General features: G+C 41.6%; 1 protein-coding gene across 4 annotated transcripts in view; it reads left to right on the forward strand.

Moving 5' to 3' along the window:
• The window catches only part of TCF12 (transcription factor 12), a 1,980,472-nt gene that overhangs the window by 1,555,631 nt on the left and 397,943 nt on the right, over window positions 1–26,898 (forward strand). The window contains exon 1 of one of the 4 annotated variants that reach the window (XM_044078975.1): window positions 1–112. This exon is cut by the window's left edge and continues 84 nt beyond it. The exons of the other annotated variants lie outside the window; for them this stretch is intronic. Coding sequence (XP_043934910.1) covers window positions 44–112 — 69 coding nt within the window. The 5' untranslated portion in view covers window positions 1–43. The remainder of the gene's footprint in view (window positions 113–26,898) is intronic. 4 annotated transcript variants of the gene reach the window in all.

Consider the following 26,898-nt stretch of genomic DNA (forward strand, 5'->3'; position numbering starts at 1 on the left):
TCTGCTTCTGTTACTGCAAACAGCACTCGTTCTGAAAAGCATCATGTATTGTGCGTATCCTGTGCCTGGCGTGGGAAGCACCTCTCTGATGTATTACTACAATGGGAAAACTGTAAGTCGATCCTGTTTTTAGTTTTTGTAACTGTCTCATTGCTGAACTTATCCATAGCAAATAAGGCTTGTTCCTCGAGGGTAAAACAAAATTCTTCCATTTACTGTCTCTCTGGGTACTGTGGCTGTGCGCAGGGGCTTTCGTTCATTTCTTGGTTACATCTGGAAGGTGTTTTCTTTGTTGAAGTACTCTTTCCTGGTACTGTTCTGAAGTGTAATTTGTTGAGAATTATAAAAGTCTGTGTGTGTGTGTGTGTGTGTGTGTGTGTGTGTGTGAAGTAGCGCTTTAGATTCTTTGCAGGAAATTAACCTTTTCATTGTAACTGTTTAATCTACTGTTATATGCTATTTTTAAATGTTACAAATGCAATGCGGAGTATGGATTTGAAGCATTTTTTTCCATTTGTTAGCAAGAATTGTAGGAATGAAACTCTGGGAGTGATTAATGAAGGCAGTCAGCCAGCTAGATTGTAGTTTCCTGCTTAGAAATGTTGGTTCAGGCATTGCTTTTGCTGTTGTTGCATCTGTTTCTAATCAAATCAGCATTCTTGACCCTACAGAGCAAGTAATTCTAGCCCTTCTATATGAAAGCTATTTGCTTTCCTCTGAAATGGGGTGACTTTAGTACAAAGCTCCAGTTGCACCTTGCAGGTTTGAGAAGGCTCATTTCCAGCATTTCTAAAAAAGCTCCCCTCAGGTCAGTTCTTGCTATGCAAGACTGTGCTTACCCGAGAGACTTTCTAAGGATTTGTTAGGCAGGATAGAAGCACGTTTTTACTGTTCCGGTGGTGTACAAATTGATAGCTACCCAGTGTTCATTCATGTTTTACTACTCCATTTGTTGACCTTCACTGGTCATTTTTCCCATACAAAAAAAAAAAAAAAAAAAAGAGAGAGAGAGAGGCTTAATAAAGATGGGGGTGTCATCTTTACAAACTCTGCTTTGCATGATAGTCAAACAATTGCAGAAGCTTATAAACTGAAGTCCACAGTGAGAGTTTGTCTTTCTCCCTATTTCTTTAAAGTGCACAGAATTCATGGAGTGAGAAAAAAACACCAAATTCCTGGCCTTTGCAGCAAGCTCACTGGGCAAGTACTTAACATTTCTTAAGTTCTTGTGAAAACACATGGTTTTAAATGTTTTGTGTATTTTTAATATGTGATTGGAAATAAAGGATAGTAGGGGATAGTGAGTGTAACAGACAGTTATTTTAAATAGATTACTTTTGTGTCCTTGAGTGGTGTTTCTAGTACTTGAAGTGAGCGGAATTATTTCAGGATGCCACCTTGGTGATGCTTTGTGAAAAGCTTGCCTGGTGCACAGTGAGTTATTCATTGGGATGTGCTAAGCTGTCCTTTCATTTTATATTTGTTTATTATGTTTAGCACAGATCACTTGTTCACATTTCCCTTGGTGCCTTTATCTTTGATCTAATTTTTTAGTACCTGCATTTTTAAAAAGTCCTGATTATTTTTTTGTTAAAGTAACACTGGAGGAAAATTGATGACACATCCACAGATGTCACGTCTTAGTACAAATCCGGACAAAGTCAAAAATAATAGTACAAATCTGGACAAAGTCAAAAATAATGGGGAGACAAATCCCCAAAGACATTTTACATATTGCTGTTATAAACTTAAGTTGCTAAAATAAAAGTTTTTGTATTATCATGCATTTTCTGAAGGAGAATCTGAAACACTTGTCGTCATTTAGTGAATTCATTTCTCATTGATTCGCCATAAAAATCCCTAAAAAATCACATTTTATGAGGGACAAGACCATGAGGCGAAACTCTCGACAATTGAGAGGTAGTGAAGTGTCTGTAACAGATCAGAGATGACCTCCATGTGTCTGAACAAGTCAGTAAATGGATGAGAAATTAAATAAAAACTAATGAGGGAGACAGTGTAGTGAACTTTGTCTAGAATAAAGTGCACCTATTAATTGTAACCCTGTGCCAAATTTGCAAATGTACCTTGAGACAGGTCTCCTTCCAGTTTGTGAACCTGTATGTTCATCTTATTTTCATGGTAAGCTTTCACATGCTGATCACCAGTTACAGGAATTTTATAACACGTTTGTATTAGACCATGTTTATCACTTCTCTCTGTCTTGCATGACCATTTTTTACATATTAAATTGAACTTTAGACCTCGAGTCAGTAACAGTCTTGGAAATAACTGTATTTACCAGAGCTGTGTTTATCATATAACCTGTCAGGTAAAAGTAGGTGATGTAAATGTCCTTGGTGGTGGTCTTTTTCAAGGCAGAAAGTCTCTCTACACAAATCGTGTTGTTAAAAAAAAAAAAAACCTAATTAAGTTAGCATGCCTGTAAGCAGGTTTTGTAGCAAGAGGAAACAACAGCGTATCACGTGTATACAAGTTATTCATTCAGTCTTAATCAGTTTTGTGCCCAAGGGATCTATCTCCTTGAATACAAAAACAAAATCTAATGATAATGCTAGACAGGTGACATAGACTCAGTCAAGAGTTTTTAACTCTTGTCACCTTTATACTAAAATTAAAAGCTAGAAAAATATGGTGTCTCTTCGTACTGTTTTTTTTTTTTTAATATCGTATTAATTTGCCAAAAAACAGTTTGAACAGTACGACTAGATGAAGTCACTTTGTGCTGTTGGTGTTTAAAAGCAAGTTCTGAAGAGTATTGCTTACAGATGCCTTCCTTGATTGTGCTAAAATAAGAGAGAGAGAAAATAAATGTACTTCTAAATATACATAAAGCAAGGGAATCCTGTTTTAGTGTACATCTCCTGATCAGTGCAGGTGTTTCAGTAACACGTGGAGAGAAGTAACGTTCTTGAACTGGAAACAATCTGTGCAGACTTGTCTTTGTGCAAGTCCACAATGCTGAATTGGTTTCAGGCAAATGCAGCACACACAATTACAAATTCATACAGCATTGTAAATAGAAAACATGTGAAAACTAGTATGTGGCGAACAAATCATTTTTACTCAAATTTGTTCATGTATCAGTAATTCCCTAGTTTTAAACATCACTCATCGACTTTGGCAGTTTGTTTGTTGAGCTAACGCATCTTTTTCAGTTGTGCCACAGAAAGTGTTGCATTTATTAGAAAACGCAGAAGTAACTAATTGTTCTTGTAGTGTGCCCTTTTGTGCAGCAAGGTTTCTTGCTTTGTTTCCCGTAGACACAAGTAGCCTTTTCTGACATAATCCAGATGAGAGGCACAACATGATTGGGTTCTAAAAATGCAGTTTTCAAATAGTATTGAAGCTCAGAGTTTTTAATCATTGGCATCTGCTTGATTTGACCTTGCAAAGAAACTGCTAGCAATTCAATGTATCCTATGTTTTTAGGTCATGTTTGCAGCTAATTATCTGTGTGGTCAATTAATTTTTTTTTTTTTTGCAGTAGACTGAAACTGATTTTTTCACCTTGTTAAATGATTTTATTTATACAGCTGACTCTTTTGCAAGTTTTTTTTTTTTTTTTTTTTTTGCTTACAGCTTTATTAACTTTTGGCCAGTTATGTTGGGTGTTGTACATTGATATATCATATGCATGTCATTATGAACAAGTATCAAAACTCTTTAAATATAGCCTGGGGTTATCATTTGAAATGTCTACTTTGGGAATATACTTGCTGCTGTATTGTCTTTAAATAATGTGCATGTGTGTGTCTGTGTGTGTGTGTCTGTGTGTGTGTGTATATTGTGTATATGTGTGGGTGTGTAAATACACACAGGCAATGTGTTTAGATGTTTGGTGGCTTTTGCCTAGTAATGTGTTTTTTAATCCATCTGTTTAACTTTCTTACACTAAGCTGTCAAGCCTTTTTGAGTCGTACTTCTCTGCTAAGCGGGTATGTTGTCAACAACGTACTTTATTGATGCTTCAAAATGAAGGTTATGTCCATTTCCATGGGCACATCAAAGCAGCTTGGGAGGGGGGGGGATCAGGTGCAGTGCAGGCTGAATCCATATTTCGTAGAATTATAGCTAAGCAAAGAGTGACAGACTCATTTGTCCAATATATTCACTCCAGTAAACCAGTGAGTTACCGGAACATTCTTCATTGATCGTGCATGCCACGGAGACTAATAAAAAGATGGGTTCTCTGGACTTGTTATAAATAAAACAGACACAAATGAAGGCTGTAACGTGAATAATCAAACGCCTTTTAAGATGCTGTTTGAGTTAGTGAGTCAAAGTAGTTGGCCCCAACATGTAATATCAATTTAATAATTTCCACTTTCTCTCATGTTTATATGTGACAGGAAGAAAGCAGTAGGTTTTGAACAGTAACCTCTTCTAATGTCATTTTAGTCTTCCTTGACCTAAACTTGACAGCAGTACCCATTCTCTGAGAACTGCGTTTATCTCATATGTACCACCTGCGTGCAGGGCAGTCCCTATTTTGGCAGCGACATCTTGAAAAACAAAGCTAAGACATGAAAATTACATCTGTCCTGAGATTTTAAGACCAAAAATATTTTCTGTTTCTCTTAATAGTTTCAGAAAGCAGCTAACTTGTGTCTGACAGACATTAACACAGTATAAACAACTTAAACTCTAAAAGTCTGCAATAACAAGCTTTTAGCAAAAAAAAAAAAAGTCTAATGGTTGTGGATGTAGTTTGTCCTACAAAATCTCATATTTTCATAACCATGCCCCATTTTGGGCATTTGAACATGTGGCAGACCTATTTTGTAGATGGTGATCATTTGCCCAGTTTCTGTTTTGCATAAAAAATGTGGGTACCACTAACATTGAAACTTGTGTTAAAGTGCTTCTTTCTCAGCTGCATAAACATTACAAATAGTGGAAAGCATGTATGGTGAAGTGGTTAACAGGATATCCACAGGATTTTCTGTGTCCCAGGTAGTGTGACAGATTCAACACTCTTTCAGGTTTCTTTTGGAAGTGTGCACACTTGTGTGGGGGTAGTAACTGTGAAGTTAAAATAAAGCTATGGTTTACCAGTCTAAAAAGTAAGTGACAGTAAGACGCAGAGCACCGAGACACATTTGGTAGTTTATGTCGTGGGAAATAAGAAATGTGAAGACGTTTTTTGGGGGCAGGAAGAATAAAATTGTGACATGCATCACAGCATATAAAAATGTTAAATTGTAAAACAATTATATACCCATTACACTGAGGATATGACATACCAGAGGAACGCTGAGGATATGACATACCAAAGGAGTGAGAAGATGCATTTCAGAACTTGAGTTTGAATCGTTGTTTACTCTGGAGTCCTGCAACAGCTTTAAATGTGTTCACAGTTAAATACGTAATACAGAACGCTATTGATTCTCCTTTTGGCACGACCCCTCCCCCAGCTGATCCTATTTCCCATGTTTGTCTTTGTCGCTTGAATTCTTACAAACCGATAAATTGTATATTTTGTGTAGTGCAGCTGTGTTTTGTACCATTCTGGTTTGTCAATAACCAGTTGCAGATTCAGCCCAGGTTGCCAAAGTAGGGCAGAACAAAACAGTTGCACACTTACAGCATATATATATATATATATATATATATATATATATATATATATATATGCTATAAATTCAAAAAGTTATAAAGTTGATAATGATTTCTAAAATGAAGAGTAAGATACTGTTGTATGTGAACTAGGCTAAAGTTGTAATGTTCATACAGATATTGCTTACACATTAAACATAGTTAAGAGACTGTCAACATTAAATGTTGCTGTAATAGTAATAGTTTGTGTATACAGTGTAGGTTTTTAAACGTGGAAATCTTTTCTCAGTTAAACCACACTTTTGCCTCACAGATAGTGGATTTGTTTTTATATTCATTGTGGCCTTTATGTAAGTGATATAAGTAGAGATGGGAGAAATGGCCAGTTCTTTTCTTATGGATGTCCTTGCACAGCTTCAGCACAATTTCCCGAAATAAAGCACAACATAAAAAACTTACCCAGAAAAGAGAGAGCCAGTGCCCCTTGTCAAAACTTTTTTTTTGTTCTTCCCTAGAGTGCAATATGTATACTGACTTTTTTGTTTTTTTAAAAGTCTGCCTTTCTCATTTTCATCAACACTTCATTTTGTCTTTTTATTTTTAACACATCAAGGTCAGTCAGTTGTTTTTGTAGTAACTAGAGCAAAAAGTCAATAGCATTACAAGACAGCAAACCAGAGTTAAATTGAAGCGAGATGACTTTTGTAGGCCTTTTTCATGTATGCATATGTGCATTTTAATTTTAAGAAAACTGAGAATGTAAACTTGCCTTGAGTGGTGTCTAGAAATAACCACTTATGGTGGGGAACACTCACTCATAGCAAATTAAAAATATGTTTTCCACAAACTTCCATATCCGACTCATTGGATTTATGTCCTAATGCATCCTCATTTTTTAAGTTGCCCCCCCCCCCTTTTTAGTTTATGGAAAAAGAACAGCCGATTGAAGTCTGGTACTTCAGTTTTTAGTTAACTTTTTAATTAAATTAGTATAGTGAGCTCTTAGAAATTGTATTTATTTCTTCATCTGTGTCTTCCATTAAATTGTATGCAGATAATTTAGTGGGTCGTTTTGTTTGCTAGCTGTTATTGGTTTAGTGTGTCAGATAGTAGTGGTAAAAACACGGGAAAGTACAGGTTACATCAGCCATTTTAGCAAGTATACAAATAAAGTAAAATCTGTAGTACAAATCCTGAAAAGGTACGAAAACATGAAGTATGAAATGAGACACACACACACACACACACACACACACACACACACACACACACACACACACACACATGCATAGAGTAGCTGTTAGTAGCTAGCTGCAGCAGCTGTATAAACTAGAGTGGTAAGCAGTGTCGTTCTGGTAGCGTCTTTCATGTTTTGTTTTTCATATGACACTGTTCCCGATTGTAGGTTATACATCCAGTTTAGGCTCATTCACTCAATACAGGCACATAGTATTTACAGCAGAAAAGGAGTATGCCATGAATCAACAGAGGACAGTCACTTTGGTTTAATATGCTTGTAGGTCCACACCTTGCCATCACTTGTGGGGTGAGAAGTTATTTCAAGGTAAGCTCTGTATTTAATACTATTTCACCTTTGAGTATTGTGTATGCAGTGTATATTAATAACATCACTTACTGTAACATGTTACTATCCAGCTTTGCATTTACCTTGTGCTGAGCAGACAGCATATCCAGTTAACAAGGACAGTCCATCTAATGTACCACTTTGGGTGTAGTAATTATGTATGACAGGCACAAACTGTGAAAATGTTCTCTCAAAAACCTCAGAAAACATTTCAAGAAACTTGAGAGTGCATCAGATATGGAGTGCTTGTTCCAACTAGTCTATTTTCCTACCTGTTTGATAGGCCATAGGTTGTTTTTCAGCAAAACCTGATTCCTCCCAGCTGTCTCACCTCTTATGCCTGCCTCTTCTTAAATTGTCACCGTTTCCCTTTCCACCTGTTTTGCAAGGCTGTTTTGACAGTTTGCTTTCTTCTCTTCTTGTACAACTTACTTTGGACACTATGTAGATAGCTCAGCTTTTGTATTGCCCCTCCCCCACACACACACACACACACGTGTGGGCATGCACACATTTGTCAAAAAGCCAAACAGTTAGAGAACAAAGCTTAGTTCATAAAACCAAGACTGGATGCAATATGAAACAAACCAAGCAACGGCAAGTGTCTAATAAAACTAAGCTTTCAGGTCAAACAAACCCTTCATCAGTGTATGAAATACTAACACATGCTAACCATTTTTTATTTACTATCAAAAATCACACAGCCATTAAATATTCAATTAAACAATCAATCCTAATTAAAAACAATAGTTGCAGAAGCACAGACCTCTATTTCAAACGCATTTGTTTATACCTTAGTACAGGTTTTAAAGAAACAGTCTGATTTAAACCTGGTAATACATCAGTACAAAGGTGTATTATCCATTGATATTCCTTCATCTCAAGCTTATCGCACCCACATGTGTTTAAAAGTGTCACAAAAGCTCAGTTTGTTAGAATTAGTAGACTCATGGAAAGGCTGTTGGTCCAGATGATGTACCAGTGGAAGCATGGAGGTGCTTAGGAGAAATGGCAGTGGAGTTTTTAACCAGATTGTTTAATGAAATATTGGAAAGTCAGAGGATGCCTGAGGAGTGGAGAAAAAGTGATTTGGTACCTATTTTTAAGAGTAAGGGTGATGTGCAGTGTTGTAGTAACTACAGAGGGATAAAACTGATCAGTCACAGCTTGAAGTTATGGGAAAGAGTAGTGGACGCTAGGTTAAGAAGGGAGGTGATGATTAGTGATCAGCAGTATGGTTTAATGCCGGGAAAGAGCACTACAGATGCGATGTTTGCTCTGAGTGTTGATGGAGAAATATAGAGAATATCAGGAGTTGCATTGTGTCTTTATGGACTTGGCGAAAGCATATGATAGGGTGCCTAGAGAGGAGTTGTGGTATTGTACGATGAAGGGATTCACATCTAGATCAGGGGAGGTCATCGTGCCACTTTACTCATCCCTCATCAGGACCATAGTTGAGTACAATGCCCCTTTTGGGATGTACCTTACCAGGCACTTGCAGCAACTGGAAAGACCCCAAAAGTACCTCACCAAGAGGATCAAAGGGCTCAAACAGATTCTATATGCTGCCCGGTTAAAGAAACTCCAGCTCTACTCAGTGGCATACCGCCTGCTCAGAGGCGATCTGTGCCTGACGTATAAAGCCATGTCCAACCCGGAATTAATGGACATGCTGCACCTCAGAAAATCCAAATCCCATCGAGCTACGCGCTCGAGAGACTTGAACCTCAGCACTGAAATAAATAGGACATGCTGGAGGGACAGATTCATAACCCAGAGGCTCCCTTCACTCTAGAATAAAATCCCAGTCCAGGTTAGGCAGAGTCCCTCATTGACTCTCTTCAAGAGGAATCTTGATGAGTGGATGGGAGATCGTAGGTTTACCCCGGGTATCACTTCTGTGTCACTGTTAGAAGCACAGTATACTAACCTCGAAAAAGGGCATAGCAAAATTCATTTAAAATGGGTGGCGAAAGCCAAACACACTCTGGCTAGGCTTATAAATGCCCTAGGGCAGATAGCCTAGTATGAACCTATGAACCTAAGTCAGGAGTGGCAGAGAAGTATGTAAGTGTGGTACAGGATATGTACGAGGGTAGTGTGACAGTGGTGAAGTCTGCAGTGGGAGTGACAGATGCTTTTAAGGTGGAGGTGGGATTACATCAAGGATCAGCTCTGAGCCCTTTCTTATTTGCAGTGGTGATGGATAGGTTGACAGACGAGGTCAGACAGGAGGCCCCATGGACTATGATGTGTGCAGATGGCATTGTGATCTGTAGTGAGAGTAGGGACCAGGTTGAGGAGACCCTGGAGAGGTGGAGATATGCTCTACAGAGGAGAGGAATGAAGGTCAGCAGGACTAAGACAGAATATGTGTGTGTGAATGAGAGGGGAGGATAGAGGAATGGTGAGGATGTATGGAGTAGAGTTGACGAAGGTGGATGAGTTTAAGTACTTGGGATCAACAGTTCAGAGTAATGGTGAGTGTGGAAGAGAGGTGAAGAAGAGAGTGCAGGCAGGGTGGAATGGGTGGAGAAGTTTGTCGATTTGTGATGGGTACCAGTAAGAGTGAAAGGGAAGGTCTGCAAGAGGGTAGTGAGACCAGCTATGTTGTATGGGTTGGTGACTGTGGCATTGACACAAAGGCAGGAGTCAGAGCTGGAAGTGGCAGAGTTAAAGATGTTAAGATTTGCACTGGGTGTGTCAAGGATGGACAGGATTAGGAGTCCGTATATTAGAGGGTCAGCTCAGGTTGGATGGTTTGGAGACCGTCAGAGAGGCGAGATTGCATTGGTTTGGATGTGCTGAGTATATTGGGAAAGGATGCTAAGGCTGGAGCTGCCAGGTAAGAGGAAAAGAAGGCCTAAGATGAGGTTTATGGATGTGAGAGAGGACATGCAGGTGGTTGGTGTGACAGCAAGATGCAGAGGACAGGACGAAATGGAAACAAATGATCCGCAGTGGCGATCCCCAACGGGAACAGCCAAAAGAGAAGCAGAGTAGACTCAATACCTCTATAGAAGAATGTAAGAAACAAATGCAGGAATTGAAAGATTAATTTATGGAGAGGGACTATAATAGGGGTTCCCTAGATATGGCAATTCAGTATGTCTTGAGCTGTAGGGATATTACTAAACCTTATTTCTCTATGAACACAATGGAAGTACCCTTTATAACTAAGAAGACCAACTGAGATGTAGGTAAGCTACGTTTTGTTACAGTTTTCAACAGAGCTACTGATGAGGTAAGAAGAATTATTAATAATAACTGGTGTACATTAACATCTCTACCTGAATTATGTCCCATAGTTGGCATGAAACCCAGTGAAGAGTTATTAATAATAACTGGTGTATATTAACATCTCTACCTGAATTATGTCCCATAGTTGGCATGAAACCCAGTGAAGAATTATTAATAATAACTGGTGTATATTAACATCTTTACCTGAATTATGTCCCATAGTTGGCATGAAACCCAGTGAAGAGTTATTAATAACTGGTGTATATTAACATCTCTACCTGAATTATGTCCCATAGTTGGCATGAAACCCAGTGAAGAATTATTAATAATAACTGGTGTTTTTCAGTATCCAATAACTAGGAAGAATTATATGTTTTCTTTCTTAGCAACATGTGTTACAATGAATGCAATATACCTGGCTACCTGTAATAGATGTCGGGCATTTTATGTTGGGAAATCTACCAGAAAACCGAAGGAAAGAATAACTGAGCACCATTCAGAAATAAGAAGATATATTGACACTAATTCCTTGGCTAAGCATATCCGTACATATGGAAATGCAGATAAATTCTCTCGTAGGGTGAGTATGTAAGGATATATGAGGGGAGATCTTAACAATAAGCTTGAGATGAAGGAATATCAATGGAGAATACGCCTTTGTGCTGATGTGTTGTTGTTGTGTCTTTCGGCTTTTCCCGGTTAGGAGTCGCCACAGCGGAACTCCGGTCTGCTAATGATTGCAGTTGATTTTTACATGCTGAGTTGCCAGCCCTAACGCACAACCTTCAGTGAAGGTACACCCATTCACGCATGTCTCCACAGTAGACACTCTAGCTGAGAATCGAATGGGACAACGTCTTGCTGTGAGGCGACAACGTGTGCTGATGTATTACCAGGTTTAAATCAGACTGTTTCTTTAAAACCTGTACTAAGGTATAAACAAATGTGTTTGAAGTAAGAGTTCTGTGCTTCAGCAACTATTGTTTTTAATTAGAATTGATTGTTTAATTGAATAATTAATGGCTGTGTGATTTTTGATAGTATATAAAAATGGTTAGTATTTTATACACTGATGAAGGGTCTGTTTGACCTGAAAGCTTTGTTTTATTAAACATTTGTTCAGTATCAGCGTTGCTTGGTTTGTTTCATACATGCACACATTTGCTCAGGACTGTATACATTAAGCTTTTTTCTGGTTTTGTGCAGCAAGTTGTACACCACTTATTAGTCTCCTGACTCTAATCTTGTGTCTTTGCAGAGGTGTGGTCCCCGTAAGTGTGAATATTTGTATGGAATGGTAGCAAACCTTTCAACTGTTAAGATTTTCGCAGTTTCAAGATTTTTGCCTCATATTTGTAGTCTGTTCCTTATAAAATTTGTGGGTTTCAGGTTAAAGGCATTCAGGACTAAAGTCCCTAAAACTTGATAGACATTTGAGTTTCAGACTTCATATCCTTTAGAAAGTGCAAGCTAATGGAAAACATGTTATTCAAGCAACTTTTTAAGTCTGTAAGAACAATATTTAAAATCTGCCCCTGTTTGTCCCCCCATTATTTTTGACTTTGTCCAGATTTCTTACACTGAGAGGTATGAATGGAACCTTACCAGACTTGGCATAGAGGGCTAACATATTCTTGTCTGCTGCTAGATACCTTTCAGTGCATCCCATGTTGAATGATCCTTGCAACTTTATACATTTAGGCTATCTGATAAATGTACCACAGTGCCCTTCTTCCCAGCTTTTTCTGCTGCTTCCTGTCTAGCTTGTGTGTGCTGCATTCCTGTGGGATTGACAGCAATCACATTCAGCGGCACAGGAAGTTCCAGGCAGCACAGAGCTATAATTTGGTTCCCCCCTCCTTTTCTTTTACTCATCAAAGCATAGCAACACATTGCAGGTGGAAGTGGGTGAATTCTTTTTCGAATATGTAGAGCATAGGGTGCATGTAGGAGCTGTCAGGTCAGGTCTCCGTTTTTTCTTTGTCATATTTAGAGAGGTGGATTAGAATAGTGTTTCTTTTCCTCAGCTTTAGTACTGGAGTCTGTGTTTAGGAGAGAAGCCAAAAACATTCATGCATATTACGAGTGAAGGAAGGGTGATCTGATCCCTCCCTTGGGGGCAGATAGTTCATCAGGAGTTTTGATGAACCAAATAGACAAAAAGCTTCAGTTATGTGCGAGGACTGCACATTTGCCAACATAAGAATTTGCTGATGGACGATGGCTTGTGTTTTTATCGATTCTGCCTATGTACTGCATCCAGCTCCTGTATGCCTGGCATCTCAGCTTTAATCCCCCCTTCTTCCATTTAATTTGTTCCACTTATGATGAGAGGGGGAAAATAAAACCTTGGTGTCCTTTCTCCTTTCAGCTTCTCCATATTTCCTTCCCTGTCATCCTGTTCTGTTCCACCCTCTCCATTGCCCCCTGACAATGTTGCACCCAGCTCGCATCTTCCTTTTCTTACACCCTCGTTCCATTGTATACATGCCACGTTTTTGTATGTCTTTGAACCCCAGCCCATGTTACCCCCCTCGAAGAAATAAGGTAAACATTACAATTTTTTGCTGAAAATAGTAGCTACTATAGCTGTGCAATCTGCAAGCTACTTCGCACTGCTGTAGTCTGTTCAAGTAGTAGTCATGGCTGTACCCTACCCCAGTGTGGTACTTGATGCAGAACAGGTGTATTTTTTTTTATGCTGCCTTGCTGGTTATTTATCTACCCCAGCCCAAAGTCCCTGTTTGACCACTAAATCCTCCTCACTCAGGTTAATCCCATTCGTCCCTCCATACAAAGGGTGCAGCTGGCATTGCACTGAGACAAGTCCCATTCTGGGAAGATGTCGTACAGGCAGCTATGAGGGTTTTGTGCCATCAACAGCATTCTGGCAGCTGTGTGTGTATTTAACCCTGGTGGTGACATGTTTGTGCAACACCACACACACTTGCTTCTTTACCTGTGGAGGCAAGAGCTACTCATCACTGGCTTGGGTAGCCATGGCCCACATGTTTTCTGCATCTCTTTTGGTGCTGTAGGCAAGTTGCTACTTGGCCTGGTCCACCAGAGAGGCATGAGACCCCCCCCCTCCCACCCCAATTGAATGGGGGCACACCCATTCTCTCTTGCCACTGCTATCAAGCACCTGAGCTGCTTCTAAAACTTCAGGAGGCCTGGATTGTATTCTATGCCATGGATATATCTCAATAGTTATTCATTTTTTCGACTGATATTAAGGTATGTTTTCTTACGTCTCGTCATTTAGAACCATATTCTGTACCCTTTAATTTCTTCATTGTTATTGTCTGAGCGATGTGTTGGAGGATTGTTTATTTCTTGTCCCACCGTGTATTCAGGGCTTTGTCCATGTCTAGTGTCTTTGTCATTGAACTGGAAACTCCTTCATGAAACAGTTGTACATTTGCAAGATAGACATTCAAAAACTGCACTTGCCATCTCTTCTTCAGTTTCCCTTAAGACATTAACAGGTATGTGGTTGTAGACTTCCTAGACACACCTTTGTGTAAGACAGATGCTTCTGCCAGCCTCCATTCATGCAGCACAACTCTCTGGTAACAGTGCATTTTACAAGATACCAACTCACTAAGCTTGCATGCCTGCGCCTTATTAGTGAAAGATCTCTGTTTCATTTTCTCCTTGAGCAGTTTCACATTTGTCTTTGTCCATAGAGATTGTTTTCGTGCGCTGACAACCTGACCCTGTCAGTCGTATGTAAGTAATGAGGCAGTTCATGTTTCTTTTCTGCCTGATCTGCAGAACTTCAGAATTTAATTTTTCCCTCTGTTACAATTTCCAGGACTCCTACAAGTTGCTGCTGCTGCATACTTCTCTAAGGTGACGCTTGGTTCTTCTGTTTTCACAGTGGTGATCACATTATAGAGAACAGCTTATTGGTAGTATATGTCAGAGAGCTGAAGTGTTGAATTGTTAGAGCTTTATCCTTTAGTCATGGAATCAGTGCCCCCCCATTTCCATTTGCATGTTTTGTGGCTGTAACCAAAGCAGTTGATTTGAATAATGCCCTGACCCCCCCCCCCCAGTTAAAAAGTGGCTTGTGTCTAGTGGGGTTTACCTGGTTTTATGTATGAAAAAGAGAAAGCATAGTGTTCTGCTGCTTACATTTGAAAGACTAAGTATTGCTGTAAAAGAAGCTAGGTGATAATCCATGTTTCCCAAGTAGCTGTGAATACATGAAATATGGCCTCAGGCTTCGTGGTGGTGATGTCTCTAGAGTAAGAAGTGAGTGAGAAGGTTGTGTAGTCTTTCAGAAGTCTGTAATTCTGCCATTTGGTAGCAAAAGAGTATTAAGCTGTGTGTTTACTGTCCCCCTTCCTAACCCACTGCTGTGGTGGACTGCATAGGCTTTAACTTAAGATGATCATTGACCTGTGTGGGTCCTAGATTTGCTACTGTGATAAGTATGAAAGAAGACAGATACTGGTCCTTTAAAGAAACTATTACTACCTTTAAATACAGTTACACAGTTGTTGCATTTTTATAAAGACTTGAAATATTGGCAGAGTTCAGGGAAATGTTTTAAACAGTGTGATGTCGTTCAAAGTCCACACAAGTTATGAGCTTGGAGTAAAAAGAGACCCATTTACCTCTCTCTCCCCATCACACGCCCAGCATTTACTGTTTGGTCGAGGAAAAATTAGCGGACGTCTGCTTGAAGTATAAAAATACTTATGCAAACACTTCCAAACAAAACTGCTAAACCTTCTGGACTCTGTTTTATGCTTGGGAGCCAGACAGATGTCATCCCACTATTCCTTTGTAAATTGCCTTTCAGATTTCTCTTCCCGATGTTTTCCAACCTCCTCTGATTGATTCTGATACACTTTGACGGAATATGATTGATGTGTACTAGATGATGATGATTGGACTTCACAAGTCTGTTATGCTGTGTACGAACCATGTACGCCAGGGTTGCACAGGTGGCCAAGATAAATATGGAGGGTCATCATTAACAAGTGCCAGCTCCACTTCCCTAGCAGTAATCCCTAATTCCTTTGAGTGGGTACAGCTGTAGCAAGTTGTCTGCAATTCTTAAAACATTTCTGTGATTCAGTGAGGGTCTGTAGAACTCCAAAGGGGAAGCTGATAACCAGGCCATCAGACAAGCCTTCAATAATCTCTCTCTCTCTTCATGCCACCCTCTTGGACACGTGCAACAGCTAGAGCTTCCCCTACCATCCTTCCATGTTGTTGATGATGGCTGCTAGTCCCAGAATACCACCTACCAGCAGTTAGAAATCCTGCTCAACTTCTCCATTTACTAGTTAGTGACTGGACAGCCCTACCCTCCTTCCCATTTGTATGTAGTCTGATTTCTTAGTTTTCCATGTAAGTTTCAACAAGTCAGGAACAAATCCAGAAATAATTAGGGGCATTGAGGGACACTTTTTTTAAAATATTAGTACTATTAACTTGAGACAGTTGATAGAATAAGCAAATGTAATTAATATACATTTTCTGAAATAAAAGAAGTCTGTGATTCTGTCGTCATCATTAAATGTAATTCACCTTTTCACAAAGTCACCAGTTTTTAGGAGGGATTAGTGTTACAACTGGAGTAAAATCAGGGATATCTGAGAAAATCAGAGACAATTGAGAAGTATGGTGTTCACTGCACCCTTCCCTTCCCACAGGCAAAAGTTCTGCACTAAATATCCACCCCTTTTTCCTGCCAGGAGTTAAAGTTCACATGTAATCTGCTCATACCTCCCCTGCATCCTGTTAGTTTCCATGACCTCCCCCACTCCCCCTGGTGGTGGTCACTGTACACTGCAGGCCACTGCCATTCTTGACATGCATGCTTATAGGTTCATAGGTAGGTATTAGGCTATCAGCCCGAGGGCCTACATAAGCTTAGCTAACAAGGTTCCCTGGCTTACACCACCCAAGAAAGTTATTTTCCTGTGCCACTGTCGAGCAGAGACACAGAAGTGATCCACGGGGTGTATTTCCTATTTCCCATCCACTCCTCAAGATTTTTCTTGAAGAGTGCTAATGAAGAACGTTGCTTGACATAGATGGTAGTCTGTTCCAGAGTATGGGAAGTCTCTGGGACAGGAATCTATCCTTCCAGCGTGTCCTGTTTATTGTGGTGACAAGGTTTAGGTCCCGGAGGGATTGGAATTTCTTTAGGTGTAGCATGTCCAACAGCTCTGGGTTTGACATAGCTTTATATGTTAGGCAGAGATCACCTCGGAGTAGGCGATATGCTACGGAGTAAAGCTGGATTTTTTTGAGACTGTCAGTGTAGGGCATCTGTTTGAGGCCAGTAATCCTCTTTGTGAGGTACTTCTGTGGCCTTTCCAGCTGCTGCAGATGTCTTGTGAGGTACATTCCAAAAGGGGCGTTGTACTCTATAATGGGTCTAATGAGTGTCTAGCAGAGAGGAACAATGACATCTTTTTTTTCCTGGATGAGAACTCTTTTATGATGTGTGCCACGTAGAAGGATTTTCTGACTACTGTGGCGATGTGACTATCAAAGGACAGACTACTGTCCACCTGGGTCCCAAGGTCTCATCACACATTCGGTGTTAAGTAGACTGCTGTCTATGTAGTAGTTCATGGGTACAGAGTTTTTATCAAAGGGGATGACAATGCACTTTTTGGCATTGAGCTTGAGGCCATGGCTCTGACACCAGGCATCTGTCTCAGCGAGGCCCTTCTGCAGGATTTCCGCATCATTTGGGGACTCTACTATGGTTTCTAGTTTGCAGTCATCTGCGAACTTTGTTAGCCAGAGGCCTTCGTGTTAGCCTGTACTTCAGAGAGGTCCCAGGACTGAACCCTGTGGTACTCCCACTTGTCACTGGTTTGAGGTCAGATTTGGAGTGTGCAACTTTTACAGTGTGGGTTCTGTCAGTGAGCCAGTTGACAACCCATCTTGTGATGTAGGGATTTATACCTAGTTTAGTGAGTTTAGCTATAATTCCAGAATGGGGGATGGTATCGAAAGCCTTGGCGAGGTCAAGATAGGGTGTGTGAACCACCTTACCCTCATCTACGGCTTTGGTGACTGCCTCAAAGAAGTCGATCAGGTTCAGGAGGCATGATTTGCCATTCACAAACCCGAACTGGGTGGGATCCAGAGTTGGGAGGTTACCGATGTCTTTGAGTTCCATGATGATACGTTCCATGGCCTTGCAGACCAGGCTCGTCAGGCTAATAGGGCAATAGCTCCCGGGATCAGTGGTGACTCCCCCTTTGTGGAGTGGGATAACTGTTCTTGTACACCATTCAGTGGGCACAAAGCCTGATGTGAGGCTATGATTGAACACGATGCTTAGGTGGGGAGCCAGTTCATGTAAAATGCAGCCTGGGATGTTGTCCAGTCCCGTGGATGCTGTGTTTTTGGCTTTAGAGATTGCAGCTTTTACCTGCATAGTTGTGATTACAGGGGCTCTGCATTCTTCCTGTACAGATATGGGACCTTTAGGGGGTGAGGGTAAAGTTAGCACTGAACCTATCTGCCAGGTTTTTGGCAATATTAGTTGGTTTTGTAATTTATGTGCCGTTGTGCTGTAACTCAGTGCAGACCTGAGTGTTGCCATTGAGAGTCTTGATATAGCTATAAAGTGCTTTGTGGTTGCCCTTAGAATCAGTGGCGATTTTGTTTTCATAGCTAGCTTTGGAGGATCTTACTAGGGATCTCAGCTTCTGACTGAGGCTGACCAGGGAGCTCCTCCACTCATGGGATTTTACTCTCTTTTGCCAGAATTTCTTCCTTCTGTTGTAGAGTTTGTTTATGGCAGGGGACCACCAGATTGGCTTCCTTTTTTTTTTTTTTTTTGGAGGATAGCATCTTGGTTGTGTTTGGGATAGCATGATCCATGAACTCTTGTAAGTGCTTAGAGTGCATTTGTGTAGGATTCAGCAGTTGTAACTGTATTGTCCATCTGCATGGGTGTCATGAAGTTCACCACTTCTGTCTTAAGAAGCATGAAGTTGGCTTTGGAGCAATTTTTTTACTGTGGTTTCCTTAATGAGGGGTAGGAGCGGCATGTGGATATCAAGGGTGATTAGCTTATGGTCGGATCGGACCAATAAGGAGTCGACTTCAGGTGTGGAACACAGGTCACTCATGTTGGTAATGACTAGGTCTAGGATATTGTTGCCCCTGGTGGGAGTGTGGATAAGTTGATCCAGGGCACTGGAGTTTATGAATTCCAGAAAGCGTTGTCTGAAGGAGTTGGTACACGAGTAGTTTTCCCAGTTAATGGTGGGGTAGTTGAAATTGCCCATTATTAGGGTGTTTGGTTGAGCCCTAATATTTTCCAGTACATCAAGAAAAGAGGAGTGGGAGTCTTGGGGCATGGTGGGGGATCTGTAGCAAGCTACAGTTTGGATTGCAGTTTTGCCCAGAGTTAGTTGCACTTGGATGACCTCGGATGCATTATGCTGAGCAACTAGCCTGGAGGTGTGGATATCCTTAATGAATATGGACACACCTCTGCCTTTGGTGTTCCGGTCCAGGTTACATGGCCGAAAGTGTGGTATGAGTTGTAGCCTGGTAGTGCAAGGGTGCTCTCTGGAGCCTTGAACCAGGTCACAGTCACTGCACAGATATCGATGTTCTCCATTTTAAGAAGTGCCTTGAGTGAGTGCATTTTGAGATTTAGACTTCTAGCATTGAGTAGTATTGCCCTCAGTTTTTGCTTGCCTGTTCCTGTTACAGTGGTGAATTTGTCATTTGAACCTTGCCTAAAAAAGGCACTATAGGGGCAGCAAGAGCCTTAGCCAGTATCTGTAATCCCAGGGGCGACAGGTGCAGGCCATATCTGGCAAAGCATCGTGGTCTGTTGCCCATGTCATCCCAAGCAGACAAATACTGGATACCCTAGAATGACACCAGAAGCTCAGCCAATTGTTGGAAGTCAATCATTTTGTCCTTGTACTGTGGTATCATTCTGGGCGATGGCAGAATGCTACTCAGGGCTAGGGTCATACCTGCCTGTGCTACAAGATCGGAGAGCTCTTCCATGTTTCTTTTCATGTAGTCTATGGAGGTACGCCTCAGGTCGTTCACACCAACATGGACAATGACAGAGTCACATTTGTACTTGTGGAGTGACCCGAGTGCATGGGTTATGTGGCAGATCCTGGCACCAACATGCAGCTGACAGTAACCTTCTCCTTGTTTAGCCTAAGTGGGACATCAAGTGTGCTTGACTATAGAGTCACCTATGACTAGTGTGTTGGATATGTTGTTTTGCCTTATTGGCTGTGGTTGAGTGGCACACTGAGGCTGTGGTTGAGTGGCACACTGAGTCTGTGGGCTATGTGTCATTTGGGTTGTATTGAGGGGTGGAAGCTGCTTGCGTTTCTGCTTTGGAGGTCTCTTGCTTGGGCAGATTATTATTGAGAGCCTCCGCAAATGTTTTTGTGTTTCTATTTGTGGATTTTGGTGGTGTTTTAGTTAGACTATGTGATAATTGTGGTGTGGTGCAAGTGTTTACCTTCTCCTCTTGAATGTCAAGTTGGGTCTTGGTTGGAGAGAACTTCCCTTTTGCTGATTAGTGCAGACCTTACTGCAGCAACTCTCTTTGATCATCAGAAAAGTATGCATAGGTTCTTAGGTGTGTACTAGGTTAATGGTCATGGAGCCTTTACAAGCCTAGCCCCTAGGATTACCCAGGCATCGTGCCACCCGACCTTAGTTCTTAGTGCCTCTGTCGAGTAGAGCCACTGGAGTGATCCCTGGGTTTGAATTTTCTATTTTCCATCCACTCATCAAGAGTTCTTTTGAAGGGGGCCAGTGAGATGCTCTGCTTGACATGAATGGGAAGTCTATTCCATAGCATGGGCAGTCTCTGGGTTATGAACCTGTCCCTCCAGCTTGTTCTGTTGAATGTGGTAATGAGGTTGAGGTCTCTGGAGCGTGTGATGTGGAGGGATTGGGATTTCTTTGGATGTAATATTTTTAACAGAGCTGGGTCAGACATGGCTTTGTAAGTCAAGCAAAGATCGCCTCTAAGTAGGCAATATATGAGAGAGAATAGTTGAGTTTTTTGAGTCTGTCCATATAGGACAAGTGTTTAAGGCCTAGGATCCTCTTTGTGAGGTACTTTTGCGGGCTCTCCGGTTGTTGCAGGTGTCTAGTGAGGTACATGCCAAATGGGGCATTGTACTCGATTGGCCTGAGGGAAGAGTAGAGGGAGACAGTGACCTCTTTCTTCCTGGATGCAAAATCCTTAGTAATGAGACGTGCCACATAGAAGGACTTACTGACCACAGTGGCAACATGGTGGTCAAAAGAGAGGTTGCTGTCAACCTGTTTTCCCAGATCTCTTGTAAAGCCTTCTGTGTTCAGTGGATTACCATCAATGTGGTAATTCAAGGGAACCAGGTTTTTCCCAAGGGGGATGACGACACATTTTTTGGCATTGAGCTTAAGGCCATGGTTTTGACACCAGTCAGTGTCATTGAGGCCTTTCGGTAGGATGTCAACATCACTTAGAGAGTTAATAATAGCTCCCAACTTGCAGTCGTCTGCGAACTTCGTCAGCCAGAGTCCCTTCATGTTGATCTTGATTTCAGAGAAGTAGATACCAAACAGGAGAGGACCCAGGATCGATCCCTGTAGGGGACTCCACTCTTGACTGGTCTGCAGTCCAACTTGGCGTCAGCTACTTTCACGCTGTGGGCTCTGTGAGCCATTTTGCAACCCACTTAGTGATATGGGGATTGATACCTAGCTTAGTGAGTTTTTCTATGATTCCTGAGTGGGGATTGGTATCAAAGGCCTTGGCCAGATCAAGGTAGGCTGTATGAACCACCTTGCCTTCATCCACCGCTCTGGTGACTGATTCAAAGAAGTCGACCAAGTTGAGCAGGCATGATCATCTTCTTCTTTCCTGTCCTCTGCATCTTGCTGTCACACCAACCACCTGCATGTCCTCTTTTACCACGTCCATAAACCTTATCTTCGGCCTTCCTCTTTTCCTCTTACCTGGCAACTTCATCCTTAGCATCCTTTTCCCAATATACCCAGCATCCATCCTCAGCACACGTCCAAACCAACACAATCTCGCCTCTCTGGCTTTATCTCCAAACTGTCCAGCCTGGGCTGACCCTCTAATATACTTATTCCTAATCCTGTGTACCCTCGTCACATCAATTGCATATCTTAACATTTTTAACTCTGCCACATCCAGCTCTGACTCCTGCCTTTTTTTCAATGCCACTGTCTCCAACCCGTATAACATAGCTGGTCTCACTACCCTTTTGTAAACCTTCCCTTTCACTCTTACTGGTACTCGTCTGTCACAAATCACTCTTGACACTCTTCTCCACCCTGCCTCTACTCTCTTCTTCACTTCTCTTCCACACACTCCATTACTCTGAACTGTTGATCCCAAGTATTTAAACTCTTCCACCTTTGCCAACTCTACTCCCTCACCATTCCTGTATCCTCCCTTGCATTCACACACATATATATTCTGTCTTAGACCAGCTGACCTTCATTCCTCTCCTCTGTAGAGCATATCTCCACCTCTCCAGGGTCTCCTCAACCTGTTCCCTACTCTCACTATATATCACAATGTCATCTGCAAACATCATAGTCCACGGGGACTCCTCTCTGATCTTGTCCGTCAACCTGTCCATCACCAGTGCAAATAAGAAAAGGCTCAGAGCTGATCCTTGATGTAATCCCACCCCCACCTTAAATGCATCTGTCACTCCCCTGCAGATCACACCGCTGTCACACTACCCTTGTACATGTCCTGTACCACTCTTACATACTTCTCTGCCACTCCTGACTTCCTCATACAGTACCACAACTTCTGTCTAGGCACCCTGTCATATACTTTCTCTAAGTCCACAAAGACGCAATGCAACTCCTTCTGACCTTCTCTGTACTTCTCCATCAACACTCTCAGCACAAACATTGCATCTGTAGTGCTCTGTCCTGGCATGAAACCATACTGCTGATCACTAATCATCACTTCCCTTCTTAACCTAGCTTCCATTACTCTTTCCCATAATTTCATGTTGTGACTGATCAGTTTTATTCCTCTGTAGTTACTACAGCTCTGCACATCACCCTTATTCTTAAAAAGTCTGTACCAAAATGCTTTCTGCACTCCTCAGGCATCATCTCACTTTCCTAGATTTTATTAAACAATCTGGTTAAAAATTCCACTGCCATTTCTCCTAAACACCTCCAAGTTTCCACAGGTATGTCATCTGGACCAACAGCCTTTGCATTCTTCATCCTCTTCATAGCTATCCTTACTTCCGCCTGGCTAATCCATTGCACTTCCTGATTCACTGTCTCCACATCATCCAGCCTTCTCTCTCTGTCTCTCTCATTCTCTTAATTCATCAGCTCCTCAAAGTACTCTCTCCATCTGTTCAACACATTCACCTCACTTGAGTACATTTCCGTCATTATCCTTTATCACCCTTAACCTGCTGCACATCTTTCCTAGCTCGATCCCTCTGTCTAGCCAATCGGTACAGGTCCTTATCTCCCTCCTTAATGTCCATCCTTTCATACAACTTTCTGTATGCCTTATCCTTAGCCTTTGCCACTTCTCTCTTTGCCATGCACCTCATCTCCTTATTCTCCTGTCTACTTTCTTCATCTCTCTGACAGTCCCACTTCTTCTTCGCCAACCTCTTTCTCCGTATACTCTCCTGTGCTTCCTCATTCCACCAACAGGTCTCCGTGTCTTCCTTCCACTGTCCAGATGTCACACCAAGCACCTTTCTGGCAGTCTCCCTTACTTGCTCTGCTGTAGTTACCCAGCTATTCGGTAACACTTCACTGCCACCCACTGCCTGTCTTAACTCTTCCCTGAACTCCACCTCACAATCACCCTTTTTCAATTTCCACCATTTGATCCTTGGTGCTGCCCTCACACTCCTCCTCTTCTTGGTCACCAATGTCATTCTACAGACCACCATTGTATGCTGCCTAACTACACTTTCCCTGTCACCACTTTACAGTCTCCAATCTCCTTCAAACTGGCCCTCCTGCATAGGATATAATCCACCTGTGTGCATCTCCCTCCACTCTTGTATGTCACCCTATGTCCTCCCTCTTGTTAAAATACATATTCACCACAGCCATGTCCATCCTTTTTGCAAAATCCACTACCATCTGACCTTCTGCATTCTTTTTCTTAGCACCATACCTACCCATCACTTCCTCATCCCCTCTGTTTCCTTCACCAACATGCCCATTGTGATCTGCTCCGATCACCACTCTCTCACCCTTGGGTACAGTTATCACCACTTCATCCAACTCACTCCAAAATGCTTCTCTCTTATCCATTGCACACCCAACTTGCGGTGCATATGTACTAACAACATTCATCATTACACCATCAATTTCCATCACACTCTCCGACACTCTCTTCACCTCCAAAACACTCTTGGCATACTGTTCCTTCAGGATAACCCCTACCCCATTTCTCAGCAGGCATGATCTGCCCTTCACAAAACCAAACTGTGTAGGGTCCAGAGTTTGGAGATTCCCTATATCCTTGTTTATTAGGTCCATTCACAAAAAAGCACAGTCCAAACTTGTAAAGAAAGTAGCACGCTGAAGGTAGACTCAGAAAGATGTTCTTTAATCCAATGGAAAACACACAGTACTACATAATACCAATGCTGTTTTTTGTGCAAAACCGAAATAAATAATTGTAAAAAAACTCCACAATATCAATACTGGTCCTTGTTTATAAAAATGTAATTAGTTAAGGTTGCATAGAGCACTTTCGTTTCTGTCCAGTCAGAAACTTCTTCAGAGTAGCTTCACATTTGATGCATGAGATTTTATAGTAAACCACAACCACACCTTCAATAAAGACCACCTAATTAAAATCACTATCTAATACATAAAACATAATCTTTTAAAAATGTAAATATAGCGCATTAAATTCACTCACAAATAGTATATAGAATAAAATAAATGTTTTAGAACTTAAGACTCTCTCTCTAAAGCTTTTAGCTTCAAAAAGCATGCTATTGACAAGGATTCATTCAAACCTGGCCATTCTGTAGTGTTGGTCCTAATTTGCCATAATGTTTCTTGTCTCTCTAAAACGAGGTTCCAGGGACCCCTTCTAGTCCTATATTCTGTTACCTCCATAACAAAAAACTTAAACGAATGATCCATAAATTCTAGAATATGTTTGGCTAAGGAATTTGTTTCTTTCCTGTTTTTTTATGTCCCTCATGTGTTCATACATTCTATTCTTTAATTTTCTCTCAATTTGTTAGATATAGAATCCTCTGCATTTGTTACACAAAGCACAATAGACCACCCTTTCAGTATTACAGTTGCATGTATTTTTTTAACTTTACTTGCACCTTATTAATGGTGAATATGTTCCCCTCACAAATGGACAATAGTGGCAAGCTCCACATTTTTTCATATTACCATTTAAGGGGATGTTGGTCACCTTGTTTATCAGTTTCAAAAATATTTTTAGACATCTTCCCTTCCTGTACACTATCGTAGGGTGTTCATCAAATTTATTGTGAACGTCCTTATTACTGGTGAAAACAACCCAATTTTTACATAAAATATCTTTAATAAAGTTGCTAGATGTGTTATAGGTAATAATAAAGGCTGTTTTATAATCCCTCTGTTCTACATTGTTGGATTAGGTTCATAGGTTTATACTAGGCTATCTGCCCTAAGGCATTTATAAGCCTAGCCCAAATTTTTGTGGCTTACGCCACCCCTTATATGAAAAAATACTGTGCCCATTAGTTTGTTGTGCCTCTGTCCAGCAGTGACACAGAGATGATTCCCGGGGTAAACCTACGATCTCCCATCCACAGGTCTAGATTTCTCTTGAACAGAGTCAGCGAGGTGCTCTGCCTCACATGGACCGGGATTTTATTCCACAGCATAGGGAGTCTCTGAGTGATAAATCTATCCCTCCAACACGTCCTATTTATATCCGTGCTAAGGTTTAAGTCGCTTGCTCTAGTGGTTTTGGTGGATTTGGATTTTTTGAGGTGGAGCATGTCCATTAATTCCGGGTTGGACATGGCCTTGTATGTCAGGCACATGTCACCTCTGAGCAGACGGTATGCGACTGAATAGAGCTGGAGTTTCTTCAATCTGGCAGCATATGACAGATTTTGGAGTCCCTTTATCCTTTTGGTGAGGAACTTTTGGGGTCTCTCCAATTGCTGCAGATGTCGGATGAGATACATCCCGAATGGGGCATTGTACTTGATCATTGGTCTGATAAGTGAAGAGTACAGGGAACAATTACCTCACTAGATCTGGATGTGAATCCCTTCATGATCAGGTGGGCAATGTAGAAGGTCTTTCTAACCACTTTAGCAACGTGAGTGTCAAAAGAAAGGCCACTGTCAACCTGGGACCCCAGGTCCCTGATAACCTCTTCTGTGCTTAGTGGATTGCCACCTATATGGTAGCTTGGGGTTACCTTGTTTTTCCTGAAGGGTATGACTATACATTTTTTGGCGTTTAACTTCAGGCCATGGCTCTGGCACCAGCTATCTGTTTCCGTGAGTCCCTTCTGAAGGATATCCGTGTCCGATGCACTTTCCACTATGGCGGCCAGTTTGCAGTCGTCTGCAAACTTTGTCAGCCAAAGTCCTCCCATGTTGGCCTGTACTTCTGAGAAGTAAATGCCAAACAATAGGGGGCCAAGGACCGAGCCCTGTGGGATACCACTTGTGACCGGCTTGGAGTCTGACACAGCGCCAGCAACTCTAACCCTGTGGGTTCTGTCCTTAAGCCAGTTTGCAACCCATCTTGTGACATATGGGTTTACATTTAAGCTGGTAAGTTTTTCTACAATACCCGAGTGGGGTATTGTCGAAAGCCTTTGCAAGGTCAAGGTAGGCTGTATGGACTGCCTTTCCCTCATCAATGGCCTTGGTGACTGTTTCGAAGAAGTCGACCAAGTTCAAAAGGCATGATCTTCCCTTGACAAAGCCAAACTGGGTCGGGTCCAATGTCTGCAAGTCCCCTATATCTTTGTTTATGAGCTCCATTATGATCCTCTCCATAGCTTTGCAGACTAGACTTGTTAAGCTTATGGGGCGGTAATTACCAGGGTCCGTAGAGGCGCCGCCTTTGTGGAGTGGGACCACAGTTGCCATATGCCACTCCTTGGGCACGTATCCTGTGGTAAGGCTGAGATTAAACAGCTGCCTTATGTGCGGGTTTAATTCCTCATTTAGCTCGTGTAGCACACAGCCGGGGACACCATCCAGTCCCATTGATGCTGTGTTTTTAGCTTTAGAGAGAGCAGCTTTCACCTGCGCATTTGAGATGTCCGGGAGGCTACACTCGGCTGGGATAGTTATCTCTCCTTTAGGGGGGGAGAGGGGGGTGAAGTTTGAGAGGGGTGAAGTTTGCACTGAACCTGTCTGCCAGTATGTTGGCAATGTCTGTGGGTTCAGTGATTTTTGTATCATTTTGGACTAATTCTGAGCTGGCCTAGTTAATACCAT

Source organism: Protopterus annectens, chromosome 7.part1, assembly GCF_019279795.1.
Source record: "Protopterus annectens isolate FY-2018-M chromosome 7.part1, PAN1.0, whole genome shotgun sequence".
Taxonomy (NCBI): Eukaryota; Metazoa; Chordata; order Ceratodontiformes; family Protopteridae; genus Protopterus; species Protopterus annectens.